Raw genomic sequence first — 15,548 nt, 5'->3', positions numbered from 1 at the left:
AAACAGTTAGACGTTATTAGCGGATAAAAGAAAAAGAGATAAAAGGGATGGATGTCTTCGTCTCCATCTAAACTTATATAACTACTGTAAATCCTATTTTTTAATCTCAAAACATCATCATAGATATAGAAAAACTAATTAATAGACATTTTATAAATTTAAAAAATTAATTAATTAAAATTTTTATATTAAAAAGTTAATTAGTAAAATACTTAATTATTAAAATTAATGAATAATTAATTAATAAATTTTTTAAAATATAAAAAATTTTTAATTGTTTTTTAAAAATAGAAAGATCGTACTGCAAGGATTAATTAGTAATTTTATTATTTTATTTTTTTTCATAATAATTTGGATGACATGGATTGTTTTAGCACCAGCAGAAGTCGCCGATGGCCAGAGACCTGGCAGGCAGGGGCCAGCTTGGGGGGTTAGTTTATATGACCTTTCAATTCATTAATTAATTGTTTATTATTTTTATATAGTTTAATTTTTTTAAAAAGAAAATTCAGAATTTTTTAGGAGTCTCTTTATATGGTCCAGTATTTGCTTGATGCCTTGCAAGTCCCTGTAGTATCTTCTGTTTTGTAACTTTCAGACACTACAGTCTACACGCACTTCTCTGCTTCCAATCTTCTTCTCATCTCATTTTCTTTGAATCTTCGTCCCTTTCTTCTCCAAGATTCATCGAAACACCGGCAGAAAGGATTCACAGTTTCGATCACTACTACCCTTTTCCTTTTTTTAGAGCTTTACTATCCGAGGATTCTCGTATATATCAAAGAAGAATGCTCTTCAAGACTGAAGAAGAAAATGTGGATGTTTTCTCACTGACTTTCTATGTCCTTTAAACCCAAAATTTGCCCTTTTTGCGGTATGGAAGGCATGATTATAGTCTCAAGAATCACTAACAAGGCTGTTAAACAACAAAACTTCCCTCTTCAAAAGCTCTCCTTCTGGTTCGCTCCCACTATTCGTCCTCCAGGCCTACTCTATCCCACTTTCGGCTCATAAAACTAAAAAGCTACAACACGCACATACAAATATCCAGGCTATCTTCTTATTCTTTCAATGGGTGCATACTACTATAGCTCTAATTCTTCATCTGGGTGCGGTTATTTTAACTCGTTGGATCCATTTTCGCGTAGTTTAGATGGTTTTAATGGGGTTTCGCGAGGTGGGTCGATGGTCTCGCAGGCTTTGGTGTTGGATAGTGAGAAAGGAGAACTCGTAAAAGCACCGGCTACGAGAGTCGCGAAGAAAGGGATGTCTGAGGCCAAGGCTCTGGCGGCTCTGAAGAGCCATAGTGAGGCAGAGAGGAGGAGGAGGGAAAGGATCAATGCTCATCTCGCTACTCTTCGTGGTCTTATTCCCTGCGCAGAAAAGGTTATATGAGTTCTCTTGTTTTGTTTATTGGCTTTTCATAATAGCATCACAAGATTTATCTCATCTAATTGCTGTTCTGGAATACCCATTTTTTGAACAATTTCTCGGAACTATTTATAGTATTGTGCTTGATGTTTTGTTTATGTGAGAATCTGCAAAATTTGGAATCAAATGATTGAATATGATTTTATTGTGGAGATTTAAGGGGTAGAATTCAATCTGACTTCATCTTGCCGGGACTGCAGAAGAACTATAATAGCGTAGGAGGAAGTGTAGCTAATACAAAATTATTGAAACGTGAACCTTAAAAACTTATAAGCATGAATTGCACGGTTGAAAAGTTTAACTCTTGAAAACATTTCGTGATCTTATAAACTTAACAGGTGTTATGCACCATAACGAATTCAACAAATCCATATCATCATATCTTAAAATGTCTAAGTATATATGCATCAATGAGACACAATCCGTTGAGGTCATGGTATACTTTTCTTCATATTAGAAACCCACACTAGCTTAATTAAGTCTAGAGCAGATTTTCTAGATAACTCAGGTTTGTTATGCTGTGGAGTCAAATTTGGATTAGTATGAATATCTGATGAATTTGATAAAAAATGTGAAATCTTAGCTTGAAAATATATTCGTTGGTTACTATAAGTAAAATAGTAGCCATTTCAAATTTCACTGTTTTTCTTGTGTCTGCACTCTGCGGTCATCTACACTTTATTCCTCGTTGCTGTAGTTGAATGAATTAGTAGTCCTTGTGTTTCCAAACTGTGGATCAGGCTTACCCATGGGAATGTTTGGATTTGAGCAGGGGGCTGCTCTGTTTTGGTGCAATATATGCAAAAGCAGGGAATAGTTTATTTATGGCACAGAGGGCTTTCCTGAAATGCTTGTGCTAAGTCAAAGATACCTAATAAGTTCAACCTAAAAATGCTATTTGATGATCTCGTCCTCGTGCTTGGTTAGCAAGAAGTAAACCCATATGATGATTTAGATAATACATTATTATTTCAAATTGTCAATGCTATTGTCTGTAGGACACCATATAATTATATATTCCTATATAAAAAAATTACAAGTGTTTAGATAACTGTGGTAGGTGGATTGATGATTATGATTGGGAGGTGGGTGCTCTATGTCAGCTGCTGTGTTAATAATCTCACCATTAGGTCTATTCTTTATATATATGTGTGTGTACGTCTCTGTTTGTGTGATGGCTTTGGACATGGGTTTGTTGGCTGATAAATATGATTATCTTCTCGTAGTTGGATCGGCAAGTCTGAAGCAGACGTGTGGGGCAAGAAAAACCACTACTCTACATTTTTAAATCCTTAAGTTTGAATCATGACAATATTATGGAAGCATACTAGATTTTATTTCATATAAGCATTGTCCTGTTTTCTGTTGTTTTATTTCCATGTCCCTTTCATTTTCTGAGATTTTAATTGTTAACAAAGTAATAAAATCACATCAGTTACATTAATTTACTTCTTGCTCGACTGTTCTGTCTGAATATTTTGATGGACGTGTCCTACTCTTGGAGCCTGTATGCAAAGCTTTTGAGATAAAAATGACAACTGGCTGAGTCACTCTTTCCTTAATTAACCGAATTACTTTTGCAGGTAGCTTTGATATATGGAGACATATCCTTCTGGTATGTCACTGTTAATTAGTATAAAGCATACTATTGACAGCAATAACAATTCATAATTTACATATTTTCTTTGATCAACCTATGGAATTTGATGGTTGTTTATGGTTATTCTCCAATTGATCTTAACTTGAATTCTTGTTTGTTTTTTTTTCCATGACCAGATGGACAAAGCCACACTGCTTGCTGAAGTTATTAACCAAGTGAAAGAACTAAAAAAGAATGCAATAGAAGCCAGTAAAGGTCTCCTAATTCCAATGGATGATGATGAAGTGAAAGTTGAAACACATGACAATGGAGCAGGAGATGGAACTTTGTCTTTTAAAGCATCTCTTTGCTGCGATTACCGACCTGAGCTTCTGTCTGATATAAGACAAGCAGTTGATTCCCTTCAATTGAAAATGGTGGATGCACAAATATCCACCTTAGGATGCCGGCTAAAGGTTGTTACTTTTCTAACCTGTTGCAGAGATAAGAATGCTGATGAACCAGAGCTTCTCACAAATTCTATTCACCAGGCCTTGAATTTTGTATTGGAGAAAGGTTCTATCTTGCCTGAATATTCACCAAGAACAACACTTCAAAACAAGAGGAGGAGGGTGACTTTCCTGGAATCCTCCAGCTCGACTTCTTGAGAGCCAAAATCTTGTTTCCTCTGGTGGCACTGTGCATACTCATAAATGGGATTACTGTAACAATTTGTGTAGAAATTTTGAAGACTTGTGATGCTATATACAATGTAATATTTGCAGGAGTGATTAGTGACAAAGTTGACACCACCTTGAGTATTAAGAAGGTGGTTTCATCTTTGAAGTTGTAAGCATATGGTTGTGTTTTAACTTAATTATAAGCTTAATTAAACTCCTAATTATCACTGTCCTATGCAAAGTAAAATGGTTCCTCCAATGGATTGAGCTATAAGCATTAGCTCCAGAGTACGGATGTAAACAGTAGGGAACCAACCCGAATCAGACTTATATTAGTAATATTTGAATCTGTTTTGAATGCGATTAAAAATTAATTTAAATTATCTGAATTCGTTTTAAATTTTCTTATTATTATCTGAATAAAATCCGAACTCGTTTAGTTTTATATATTTTAATTAATAATTTATATAAAAAAAATTTTCATTAATAATTTTCATTTAAAAATCTAATATTTTTAAAAAATTTTTAAATTTAAATTTTTAAATAAAAAAATATAAAAAATTATAAATATTATTATAAAATATATTTTTTATATTAAATTAATTATTTATATAAACGGATTCGGATAGTGGATATTCTATACATAAGATTTGAATCCGATCTAAATCAATATCGGATATTAATTTTTAAATTCAAACACATTTTAAATTTAATTATAATTATTTAAATTTAAATTCAATTATAACTATTTAAATTCGTATTATGAAAATTCGATCGAATACTAAAAAATATCCCTTTGTATCGAGCTCGAGAGGAATATTTAAAGAGTTGTATTGTAAAAGAATATTCTTATTTTAAAATATAAAACAAGTTTAATTGATAAAAGGATAATTTTTTAGTATAATTAAATGATTAAATTAATTCGTTTTTCTGATAGGATGGTAAACACGGCATAGAAAAACAATTAAATAAGTAGTTGTTTTTTGTTTTTTTAAAGTTAAAATATTGCCCAAAGAAGAAGAAGAAGAATAGATCAATAAATCGGAACTCTGAGACTGGGAGCAAGTAACAATGTCTAAGCAAGACCGGAGTGGTGGATCTATACTCCAATTCGCACCGTTTCAGAGTTTCGTGGATGAGGGTTTCTGGCATAGGTTGTCTTCTTTGAAGCTCAACAAGTTGGGCATCGACGATTCTCCTATCTCCATCACCGGTACAATTCACATCTGTGCATATTGTCATTTAATTCTTTACTCGTTGTAATTAATCTTTAAATTTTGAACATGAAGCTCTGTAAACTGCAATTTCTCAGGTGGATGTTGTATCTAATGCTTTGATCATGAATTTTTTCAGGTTTCTATGCCCCTTGTTCGCATTCTCAGGTATCGAACCACTTGGCTCTTCTTTCGGAATCCCTGTCTAGTGATGAAAGTGAGCAGTCGTCAATTCCGGAAATTTCTCGCGGCAATAGGAACAGATGCGCTGTTCCTGGGATTATTTACAACACCAATACTTTGGAGGCCTATCATGCTCTGGATAAGAAAAGCTTGCTCAAGGAGGAAGCCAAGAAGGTATCTTGCTATAATAAACCGGTTAATAGAATTAGATGTGTGGTATTGATTGCTTATGATGGCAATGTTGAGAAGTTATTTCATGTTTTATGGATAATTTAGATTTGGGAAGACATTCATACCGGAAAGGCTGTGGAGGACAGTGCAGTTTTATCGAGGTTCCTTCTTATTTCATTTGCAGACCTAAAAAAATGGAGCTTCCACTACTGGTTTGCTTTCCCTGCTCTCACGTTTGATCCTCCTGTAACAGTTGTTGATTTGAAGCCTGCTTCACAATGGTTTACTTCACAGGAGGTGATTCAAATATAATTCTTGTTGGATTTTGCAGATACTTATAGGCCATCAGGTTGTTGTTGATATATTATTTGGAATCTGCAGGCAGATTCTGTTTCAGTTGCTTGTAATGAATGGCGTAACTCAAGCTTAACTGCTGGTAAATTTATCCTTGTGCTTTTGGTTTTCATATGATTTACATTTAGGCTTTTTTCCTTTTTCTGAGTCATTGTGCGTTCACGTGTGTGTACACGTAATTGGAAAACCTATATTTCTTAATCTCACAAATTTGTTGCAGATGTGCCATTCTTTCTGGTCTGTATTGCTTCCAATTCCCATGCTACAATTAGGCATTTGAAGGACTGGGAAGCTTGCCAGGGTGATGGGCTAAAGGTCTATCTTCATAAATCTTGTTCTTTGGACATGGAATGGCTTGTGCCAATAGATACATAGCCAATAGATACGTATATTCTAGTAAATTTGGTACAACGTACTAATGAGATTAATAAGCTGAAGATACAAGTATGCACACCTCCTCCCTAAAGATACCATGCTTTTTTTTAGCAGGTGCTTTTTGGTTTTTATGACCCATGTCATCTTCCAAATAATCCTGGCTGGCCTTTACGCAACTTCCTAGCACTGATTTGCTCAAGATGGAATCTCAAAACTGTCCACTTTTTATGCTACAGAGAGAATCGTGGTTTTGCTGACCTGGGGTTGTCCCTTGTTGGTGAAGCCGTAATTACAATTCCACAAGGTAGAGCAGTGGAAATTGGGTAACAGTTCCATTCTTTTTGTTGGTTTTGACTTCCTACAACCTTTATCTTTCTTTCTGTGCTGGTTTTAGATCATAATGATATATATACAGGATGGGGAGATGTGCATTGTGTGCCTAATCCAGTAGGATGGGAACTTAACAAAGGCAGACACATGTCCAGGGTTATTAACCTTGCTAAATCTATGGATCCAGCAATGTAATTTTTGTGATGCCATTCCTTAGTCCATGATGGTATGGTCTCATTTTTGTCTTAGCTGGTTGAGATATATGTTGCAGGTTGGCCATATCTGCAGCAGACTTGAATTTGAAACTAATGAGATGGCGTGCTTTGCCTTCACTTAATTTGGATAAATTATCTTCTACTAAGTGTCTTCTCTTAGGAGCAGGTACACTTGGATGCCAGGTTGCCCGCATGCTTATGGTACGCGTTTAAAGAACAACACCTGCAACTTCATATTGCATATGCTGGGTTCTCAAAGATTATGTACATTGCAGGCTTGGGGTGTACGGAAAATTACACTACTTGACAATGGCAGGGTGGCAATGTCTAATCCATTAAGGCAGTCCTTGTATACATTGGACAACTGTCTCAATGGAGGTGATTTTAAAGCCATGGCAGCAGTTAAAAGCCTCAAGCAAATATTTCCTGCTGTGGTAATCGATTTTTAACTCTGAAATCTAGTAACAAAGGCTAACCTGTAGATAATATGAACTTGTCTTGTATTCATCTGTTTTATATCTCTCATCTCAGGAAGCAGAAGGTGTTGTGATGGCTATACCAATGCCTGGGCATCCAGTGAGCAGCCAAGAAGAAGAGAGCATGCTTGAAGATTGCAGACGTCTGCATGAGTTGGTTGATTCTCATGATGCAGTTTTTCTCTTGACTGATACGAGAGAAAGCAGATGGCTTCCTGCCCTCCTTTGTGCAAATGCTAACAAGGTCACATTCTTAATCTAATTGTTTCATTTGTACCATTCTTGTAATTTTGTTACTGTGTTCTTCATCAAGCTTATACCACATTGATTAGGATGATCTGTTTTTACCTGACTCCAGATGGTTAGAGTTAGCATCATTTATTGCTTCATGCTGATATCTTCTTTTGTGTTCTCATTTATCTTTATCACAGATTACTATAACTGCAGCTCTAGGGTTTGATAGTTTCCTGGTTATGCGGCATGGTCCAGGTCCTCTTAACTCAACCAAAACTGACGACTTAAATGCTGAACCCGGAAATGCTTTATCTGCTGATATTGACGGCCTTGCTTTGGCTGATAATGGAGGGAAGAGATTGGGTTGTTACTTCTGCAATGACGTGGTTGCACCGACTGATGTAATTTACTGGAAATGCAATGGATTTTGTATTTTTTTTTTCTTTTTTTCTCTCTCCTATCCAATTACGGTGATAATTCATCTATGTCTGTTTTCAGTCAACTGCCAATCGCACTTTGGACCAGCAATGTACTGTTACTCGTCCAGGGGTTGCCCCTATTGCTTCATCTCTTGCGGCTGAACTTTTTGTTGACATCTTGCACCATCCTATTGGGTAATCATAAATATTGCCACTGGAAACAGTTTTTAGTCACTATGGTGAAGAGTTGTAAGAAGTCTCATTTGAGCTCACTTTGTGGTTTTCATCTATATCTATTCAGGATATTTGCAGAAGGTGAGATTGCAAACTCCACTAACTGTGATAGCTCTGACCAACCTCTTGGTATTCTACCCCATCAGATTCGAGGTTCTCTTCATCAATTCTCCCAAATGACACTTGTAGGCCATGCTTCTAATAGTTGCACTGCTTGTTGCAGCACTGTAAGTTATAATGAAAGCAAATTTTCCAATTACTTTCATTTGCCTGGTTAATCTGTCATAGCTTTGCAATTGATGCCAGCTCCTGAAGTGTTGGAACTTTGCGTTTGATTAGCTACTGTATCAATATAATTGTCTGAACTTGTGTATCATGAGTAAATTTCCACTACATATGTTTAGAAGCATAGAAGTTATAGTGTCAATGATAATTGATCCAAAAAATCAGGATTGAAACTTCATGAATATGAGTTTTTCAGTTGTTCAGTGAACATATTATGAGGGATGTTAATGTAGAAAAACTCTACTTTCATTTTTTTTTTCCCAGTTAACGCTGGTGTTCAGCATATTCCTTTATCCTCCGACCCAATATAATTTAAAATATAGTTTGTCCAGAAGTAACTTTGATCAATATTGTTGATGAGAAGCAACTGATGTGACATTTTTTAACATGAAAAACATCATTCCGTGTACATTTATGGTGAAGTGGCAATTTATTTTGTACTTTATTTGGTAACTATGTATTCGACTGAATATATAAGACTGAATTTTCAAAAAAAAAAAAAGAATAATATATGACTGAATAAGAAACGTATGTTGCTGTTGATATAGAGAAGAAAAGGGTGTGGAGGGAATGCATGGCCAAAATATTTGTACTTCTTAAGAGAAGGTTCCACTAGATGGTACATGGGCGTGATTATCATTGTCCATATGCCTGGCCAGGAGATGAACCAGACTGGTTGATCATGGTCCTAACCAGTTTTACTCTGATTTGTTTTCTGGTTCTGATTTTGGATTACAATGGTTTTGGTTCAAGAACAGTTTGGTCCATATGATGCTCTCTAAAGCCACCGCTCTCTTGTTATCTTTTTTTTTATATTGTATTTTAGGATTTGGGGAGGGAGGACCAAAAATGTCCCCTATAGCTGGTCCGATTACAGTTCTGGCCCTTGAACCACTGACCTGGGCGTGTCCTAGTCTTGTTCAGGGTCTGAACCGGTCATAACCTTCACTTAATGTATTTTTTGAGATAGTTGTTATGGAAACTGAATCAGTTCCTCTTATATGTGTGTGTGTGTATATATATATATATAATAATAATAATAATTTCTACACACGCATGCTGAGCAAATCAACTTGTGCATGATGGATGTAATGATTTGGCTTATATTATTATTTTGGTGGATCCTTAGTTCTGTTTCTAGTTTTGAATTATAATTACTGATAAGATGAGCTTCTCAGGTGGTAACCGAATATCGGAAAAGAGGAAAAGAATTCCTGCTCCAAGCAATTAATCATCCTACCTATCTGGAGGATCTCACTGGACTCACAGAGTTGATGAAGTCCGCTAGCTCTTTTAATTTGGACTGGGATAATGAGATTGATCCCGATGATGATGATGATTATCTTGAATTATAATTTTCTTTTTCGTATTTCCTCATTGCCAATTGTCCCACATTCTTAATTGTAAAATTATTCTAGTCAGCAAAGCAGTGCCAAGTGTCCGCTCTTCCTTTGATCTGTGATTAGACATCATCATTATCATAAAATGTACAAGTGTATTTCAACTCACCGGCTCATTAATGACATCAGTATTAATTAAACTCGGACCAAATCAAGGATCATTCAGTTTGATTTTGATCTCTATTTTAATCCCAACTTGGGATTGTGAGGATGATGGATAATTGACGTTCCTTTGTTCCTTAAAACATAAATCTGTTCATTTTTAGCCGTTGAAATTTTGCTGGTAATGATGTGCTTAAAGACCACGAATTCCAGATGTGTATAAGAAATTTCTTAGAAATTGAACAGCAGCGCTGGGTTTTAGCGCACACTCTATGAAAAAGAGGGGAGGCCGGGGGGAATCAAAGTCGCAAGAGGTTTTTAGTGGGTTTATGCACTTTTCTGGTACATAAATATACCCAATGCTGCCGTCTTTGCGATAATAATTAAGCCTTTTTATTTCAGTAATGTGGGTGTTGGTTGTGGACATTAGCCCTTAATTGACCACTGACCATACTTAGATCTCATCCTTCCTCTCCATTAGTGGAGTGTCCATCTTCAGGAGCTCCCATTTTCTATTTTCTCACGTGGCACTTGGCCCTTGGTGGCATGCCACGTGTCATCTAATGGAATTTATAGGCTTTAGATAATAAGTTTCTTTTGCCATATGTGTTAGAGTTGTGATTGGCTTTGGAAAGATTTGGAGGATCACTTGCCATGCCCAAAAAAATATTCTAAAGATTTTAGGTTTATCTTAAGGAGTTCAAATAATTTTTTGAATTCCAATTGACAATTATATATGAGAGTTAGCACAGATTTTTTTTTCCTGAATAGTCCCTGTGGCTGTGCCACATCAAGGAAGTTCTACATGGAATTGCAGAGGTGAAAGGGTTATGTATTCAGCAGATTATAGCAGTGGAAGAACTACTCCTTCAAGCTAAAAGATCTCCACTGGTAATTAAGTCCAATATTTCTTTTATTTCTACAAGTATTATTCAAATGCAATCTCAATTTATTTTAATACTTCATACAGAATTTTAATTCTAAAACTACCCATTAAAAATTAGTAAATTACTACAACAAAAATCTGAAATTAAGCAACAAATAAGAAAAAAAAATCTCAATATATTCCCATTTATAGTTAACTAGTAGAGGCAGAAAATATGAATTGTGGGGCACTTCATAGAAGCACCCATACCTTTACCCATTTCTCATGGAGATTTATGCGAGCTTACAATTTTATCTGCCATTGCTTGAGCAAAGCATCTGTTTCACACGTGGATGCCTACGGCTCAACGAATGATAAAAACCTTAGTGGAATCTGACCTTGAAATGCCACTCTATCACAAGTCCAATAATGCAAATTGCCAAATGCTAACCCACCAAAACTTTCCATACAAGAGAGAGAGAGGAGAGAGGAAGAGAATAGGTCAATTTTGGTGCGCTAATCAATCTTTGTGCTGAGTACATTCTTGACTAATATTAAAACAAGGCATGGCCAGAATTTTAAGTTGCTAATCCTGTCTAATCTCTTATGACATGTCTATTTTTAACCTTATTGATTAAATCCACATGTGAACTAGTTAGTCATTTGTTTCTGTCACTCCACTACTATTAGCCTCCATTTTGTAAATAAACCTTTAAAAATCTACAAAAATCTTACTTTAAAAATTACCCTAAATCTTAAATTTAGTGCCACAACAATACCTAATCTCTTGATATAATTAATTTGCCTAATGCAAAACCTAACACCCCAATACAATATTAGAAAGAATAGGATTTAAATGCCAATCTTGTCTCCCTAGACAAAAAAATTATAGATGTTGGTTGGTTCCCTTTAGTCCATACCCAAATATTGAGGACACCTCATACATTTTCATACATTTTAATGTTCATGCATTTAATTAAAAAAAAACAAGATTTAATTTATGAACACACATATGTAATGAATATTTTTTTTTCTGCATTTTGATTATAAAAACAGGTGAATTATATGAATATTGATTCCTTCTTCTCAGACAACTTCATTTAATCATTCTGTCCATGTGGGAATATCAGATTTGATTCCCAATTAGGTTTTCCATAGAAAATTAAGAATTAAAAATGTATTGTATTAGAAACCCACCTTCAATCCATGGAAGGTACGTGTGCTCATTGCAATAACTGAAGGATTCCTTTTTGAGTGCATCTAGGCTTATGCTACCTGAAACCCACATGCCATAACCCAATTTAAATCAAGATTTAAAACCCTAAACCCAATCAAGTAGACCCAATATCATTTTAATATAAAATATGAAGAGTCAACAAAAGGGTCTTATTAGGCTTCCTCCATGAAACTTCCCAATTTCTCCAAAGGTTACAAAATCTGAATCTCACTTGAACGCTAAACTTTAGCCTTAATTAGACTAACATTAAATCACATGTCTCGCTAGCTATAGTCCCTTTGTCAAATGGCTTTGGTGTCCTAAAACATTATCTAATCACGGATGTGGGTTTATAAAGAGACGTCACTGTTCCCTTGCATGTGCCCTTAAGTCTCTCTCTCTCGATACTCAAAGTTCAAGATTTTCTTTTTTCTTGATTTTCTTCTACGTTTCAAACACAAAGGCCAAACATGTCTGGACCTTCTTCTGCTACGCTTTGGTTTGCTTCTTACACCAAACTTCAGTTCTTTACTCGTATCAGGCGGTTCTTGCAATCCAGAGCTGCACAGAAGAATAAGCCGAGAGCCAAGGTTTTGTTGATGGATAATAAAGAAGTGGAAATAGAAGTAGCCATGGATGGAGATGATGAAGATGGTTCTTTGTTGTTGCAAAGATCAGTAAAGAAACTTCACTTTGGAAGTTGGGAAGAGAAGGAGATGGCGGCTATGGAAATTGGTAGACTAGCTAAAGGAGATGTCAAGACAAGAAAGTTGATGGCTGAACTCGGTGTTATTCCGGCCTTAGTAGAGTTGGTGGATTCAGAGGTGACTGCTCGCCGGCAAGTGGCCGTTAAGGCTTTGATTGAGCTTGCTAATGGAACTTACACGTAAGTTTTGATTGTAGAATTCATTAGTTAATTAAATATATTTTGATTTCTTCTTCTTCTTTCTTTTGTTTTCAACATCCATTTTTATTTTTCTTGGTATGCATTTTAGAATTGCCAATGTATATGTTAATGGGATTTTCTTTTTTGAAATTTTCAAGGAAAAAAGACAAAGTTTGTTTGAAGAGATTTATTGAATTAATTGGGTAGTTTTTCAAACAAGTTTGAAATAGTGGAGATTGATTTTGGCACTTTCTGAATGTTTGATGTGTCATTCAACTAACAATAATTGTGTTAGGAAATTGAGGAAAGAGATATCATGGGCAAGTTGGTTGAATTCAAGAATATGGGTTTTCTTTTTCTCTCAATAAAATGTTGATATAATCTAAGTTAGTTGATTTTACAAATGCAAGAAGCCCCCTAATTACTTGAGTTGTTAATATTTAGTTCTTATTTTTCCATTTTTGAAACCAAGATTATTTGGAAAGCATTGAGAATTGATTTGGGTAGAGCCCTTTTGGGCAGGAATAAAAAGGGGCAAGGTAGTCAGAAGTCACATGGTAGTTGGGTGCTCCAGGATTCTGGAGTCTGGACCCAGATTCCATCTATTTTGCTCTCATTGGGTCAGTACTGGTAGTACTACTCAAGTGTGGCTTATGCCTTTTCCAAAAGGAATCTGCTGCAGTGCTAGATATTTCTGGCATTTCATGGTTGTTTCCTTCTCATGAAACTGATTCTCCATCAGAATTTGTTAATTATTACCACCATAATTGACCCATTTCAATAAATTCATGTGGAAATAATTAAGAATAATGCCCATGGATTAGGAGACCACAAAAGAGTGCTTCATTACTCTCCACTAAGTTTCATGTTGAAGGGCAAGCTTGAAGGGGACAATGATGTTAATGAATGGACATAGTTGTCTTTAAATAAGATAAATAAATAAATTCATTCTTTTGACCTTCTCCTTTCAACATAGATCTAAATCTTGGAATCTCATTGACTTTCTTTGCCATATAATTTATTTTTTTTAAATAGTTTGGTTCATTGATTGGTCTGTTTGGTAGGTATGCCTAACAGGGAACTTTCTGATTTTCTTAGCTGCCATTATTTTTATATGAGATATGTTATGCTTCTCTTGCTATTTTTTGACATTTTTTTGGTACAACTTCTCCGATTGGGATATATCCAGAGATCTCTCAGTTCTGGAGACAATTTCCGTATCTATTAGCTAATTTAGTGGTGGGTTTTGCATCAGGAACAAGGCTCTTATGGTAGAAGCTGGAATATTCTCAAAACTACCCAAGAAAAGAGATGTTTCAGAGGATTTGATGATGCATGACTTTGCAGAATTGATCTTATCATTATCTTCTTTGGCAAATACCCAGTTCCCTCTTGCCTCATCAGAAGTTTTGCCATTTTTAGTTGGAATTCTTGAATCAAGCTCAAGTGTGGAGACCAAAGAATCATGTCTAGGGACTTTAAATAACTTCTCAGCTGTGTTAGAAAATGCAGGACCACTGATCTCTAATGGGGTAGTTCAAACTCTCCTGAGCCTAATATCAGTGAAAGAACTCTCAGAGACAGCCCTTGCAACTCTAGGACACTTAGTTGTGACCTTAATGGGAAAGAAAGCAATGGAAGACAATCCAATGGTGCCTAAGAGCTTGATAGAGATTCTGACATGGGAAGAAAAACCCAAATGCCAAGAACTATCAGCTTATATTGTTATGATTCTGGCTCACCATAGCTCATCTCAGAGAGAAAAAATGGCTAAATCTGGAATTGTCCCTGTACTTCTTGAAGTTGCACTGCTGGGAACTCCATTAGCTCAAAAGAGAGCACTGAAACTTCTGCAATGGTTCAAAGATGAGAGACAAACAAGGATGGGCCCACATTCTGGTCCTCAAACAGGAAAGTTAGCAATGGGGTCTCCTGTAAATCCAAGAGAGACTCAAGAAGGAAAGAAAATGATGAAAAATTTGGTGAAGCAAAGTCTGCATAGGAATATGGAGATGATTACAAGGAGAGCCAATGCTTCAGGGGAATCTTCAAAGCTCAAGTCTTTGGTTATCAGCACAAGTTCTAAGAGCTTGCCTTATTAAAGATTTTACACACAAACTGAGCAATTTTCAAGCTTTTTTAAGGGCTTAAATTTTTTTCAGCAATGAACTCCTTGTGAAGAGCCAGAGAAGATAGATGCATTTCTTGTGCAGAATAGCTTATGACAATTGTACATGTTCCTCAATAAAAATTTCTATAATTTCCTATTTTGTGTGCATTTTTGTGTTTTTCTTTTTGTTTTTTCTTTTTTACCATAATGAAAGAATTTCATTATTTAAAATCTGGGTACGTCAAAATTCAAAACATTACAGCCCAAGTAATCTAGATAAACAACAACAAGGCCCAAAGCTCAAAGAAACAAGCACACAGCTCACATCCAACGCCGTTATTGAAAAACAACATTAGCCCATCTCAATTGAACCGTAACTCCAACGCCGTCATTGTTTTTTTTTTTAAATTATTTTTTTGATATATTTAAAAAATATTTATTTATTTTTTACGAGTTCCTATAATTAGAATATATTGAATTAATTTTAAATATTATTGAATTAATATATTAAATAATAGTTTTTACGAGTGTGTCAAATCAAACAATAATTATATATGTTGGATTTCTCTTTCAATCATATCTTAGAATAAAAATTACCCTTATTAGTTTAGAGATGAGTATTTTAGGTAAAATATAAATAGTGGAAAAAAGAATTATCCTCGTTTCTCTTGATTTATGATCTTTGTTACTCTAAAATAAATAATCATTAAAATTTAATAATAAAAATATTAATTTTATATTTTTCATATTAAAATCATAATAAAAATAACATAAATAGGAATAAAAATA

General features: G+C 35.0%; 3 protein-coding genes across 5 annotated transcripts; all 3 read left to right on the top strand.

Moving 5' to 3' along the window:
• The first annotated feature begins 551 nt into the window (after positions 1 to 551).
• On the top strand, positions 552 to 3,918 carry LOC110604512 (transcription factor bHLH30). Its single transcript, XM_021742703.2, has 2 exons — positions 552 to 1,386; positions 3,208 to 3,918. The coding sequence occupies exons 1-2, from the start codon at positions 1,072 to 1,074 to the stop codon at positions 3,676 to 3,678; spliced, it is 786 nt and encodes a 261-aa protein (XP_021598395.1). The 5' UTR covers positions 552 to 1,071; the 3' UTR covers positions 3,679 to 3,918.
• Positions 3,919 to 4,681: 763 nt separating this feature from the next.
• Positions 4,682 to 9,720, top strand: LOC110605389 (ubiquitin-like modifier-activating enzyme atg7). 2 transcript variants are annotated; one of them, XM_021743952.2, is made up of 14 exons: positions 4,682 to 4,903; positions 5,044 to 5,261; positions 5,364 to 5,555; positions 5,640 to 5,694; positions 5,833 to 5,927; positions 6,102 to 6,291; positions 6,403 to 6,508; positions 6,589 to 6,733; positions 6,808 to 6,966; positions 7,064 to 7,252; positions 7,440 to 7,643; positions 7,741 to 7,856; positions 7,963 to 8,122; positions 9,359 to 9,720. In XM_021743952.2, the coding sequence occupies exons 1-14, from the start codon at positions 4,762 to 4,764 to the stop codon at positions 9,533 to 9,535; spliced, it is 2,148 nt and encodes a 715-aa protein (XP_021599644.1). In that variant the 5' UTR covers positions 4,682 to 4,761; the 3' UTR covers positions 9,536 to 9,720. The 2 variants fall into 2 exon arrangements, with proteins under 2 accessions (XP_021599644.1, XP_043808495.1); XM_043952560.1 differs by lacking the exon at positions 6,403 to 6,508 and having other exon boundaries at positions 6,102 to 6,310.
• A 144-nt stretch (positions 9,721 to 9,864) lies between these two features.
• Positions 9,865 to 14,916, top strand: LOC110604689 (U-box domain-containing protein 7). 2 transcript variants are annotated; one of them, XM_043952561.1, is made up of 3 exons: positions 9,865 to 10,573; positions 12,288 to 12,649; positions 13,905 to 14,916. In XM_043952561.1, the coding sequence occupies exons 2-3, from the start codon at positions 12,363 to 12,365 to the stop codon at positions 14,749 to 14,751; spliced, it is 1,134 nt and encodes a 377-aa protein (XP_043808496.1). In that variant the 5' UTR covers positions 9,865 to 10,573; positions 12,288 to 12,362; the 3' UTR covers positions 14,752 to 14,916. The 2 variants fall into 2 exon arrangements, with proteins under 2 accessions (XP_043808496.1, XP_021598650.1); XM_021742958.2 differs by lacking the exon at positions 9,865 to 10,573 and having other exon boundaries at positions 11,726 to 12,649.
• The last annotated feature ends 632 nt before the right edge of the window (positions 14,917 to 15,548 follow it).

The sequence above is a fragment of the Manihot esculenta genome, chromosome 17 (genome assembly GCF_001659605.2).
Source record: "Manihot esculenta cultivar AM560-2 chromosome 17, M.esculenta_v8, whole genome shotgun sequence".
Lineage (NCBI taxonomy): Eukaryota > Viridiplantae > Streptophyta > Magnoliopsida > Malpighiales > Euphorbiaceae > Manihot > Manihot esculenta.
The sequence above is the reverse complement of the archived record's forward strand: the minus strand, read 5'-3'. Positions and strand labels throughout refer to the sequence as shown.

What these genes read in the sequence shown, in the direction of transcription:
- LOC110604512 (XM_021742703.2), top strand. Translation starts at nt 1,072, where the DNA reads ATGGGTGCATACTACTATAGCTCTAATTCTTCATCTGGGTGCGGTTAT. An exon ending in TTATTCCCTGCGCAGAAAAG is followed by an intron (nt 1,387 to 3,207) that starts GTTATATGAGTT and finishes TTCCATGACCAG; the next exon opens with ATGGACAAAGCCACACTGCT.
- LOC110605389 (XM_021743952.2), top strand. Translation starts at nt 4,762, where the DNA reads ATGTCTAAGCAAGACCGGAGTGGTGGATCTATACTCCAATTCGCACCG. An exon ending in TAACTCAAGCTTAACTGCTG is followed by an intron (nt 5,695 to 5,832) that starts GTAAATTTATCC and finishes AATTTGTTGCAG; the next exon opens with ATGTGCCATTCTTTCTGGTC. An exon ending in TTTGTGCAAATGCTAACAAG is followed by an intron (nt 7,253 to 7,439) that starts GTCACATTCTTA and finishes TCTTTATCACAG; the next exon opens with ATTACTATAACTGCAGCTCT.
- LOC110604689 (XM_021742958.2), top strand. Translation starts at nt 12,234, where the DNA reads ATGTCTGGACCTTCTTCTGCTACGCTTTGGTTTGCTTCTTACACCAAA. An exon ending in CTTGCTAATGGAACTTACAC is followed by an intron (nt 12,650 to 13,904) that starts GTAAGTTTTGAT and finishes GTTTTGCATCAG; the next exon opens with GAACAAGGCTCTTATGGTAG.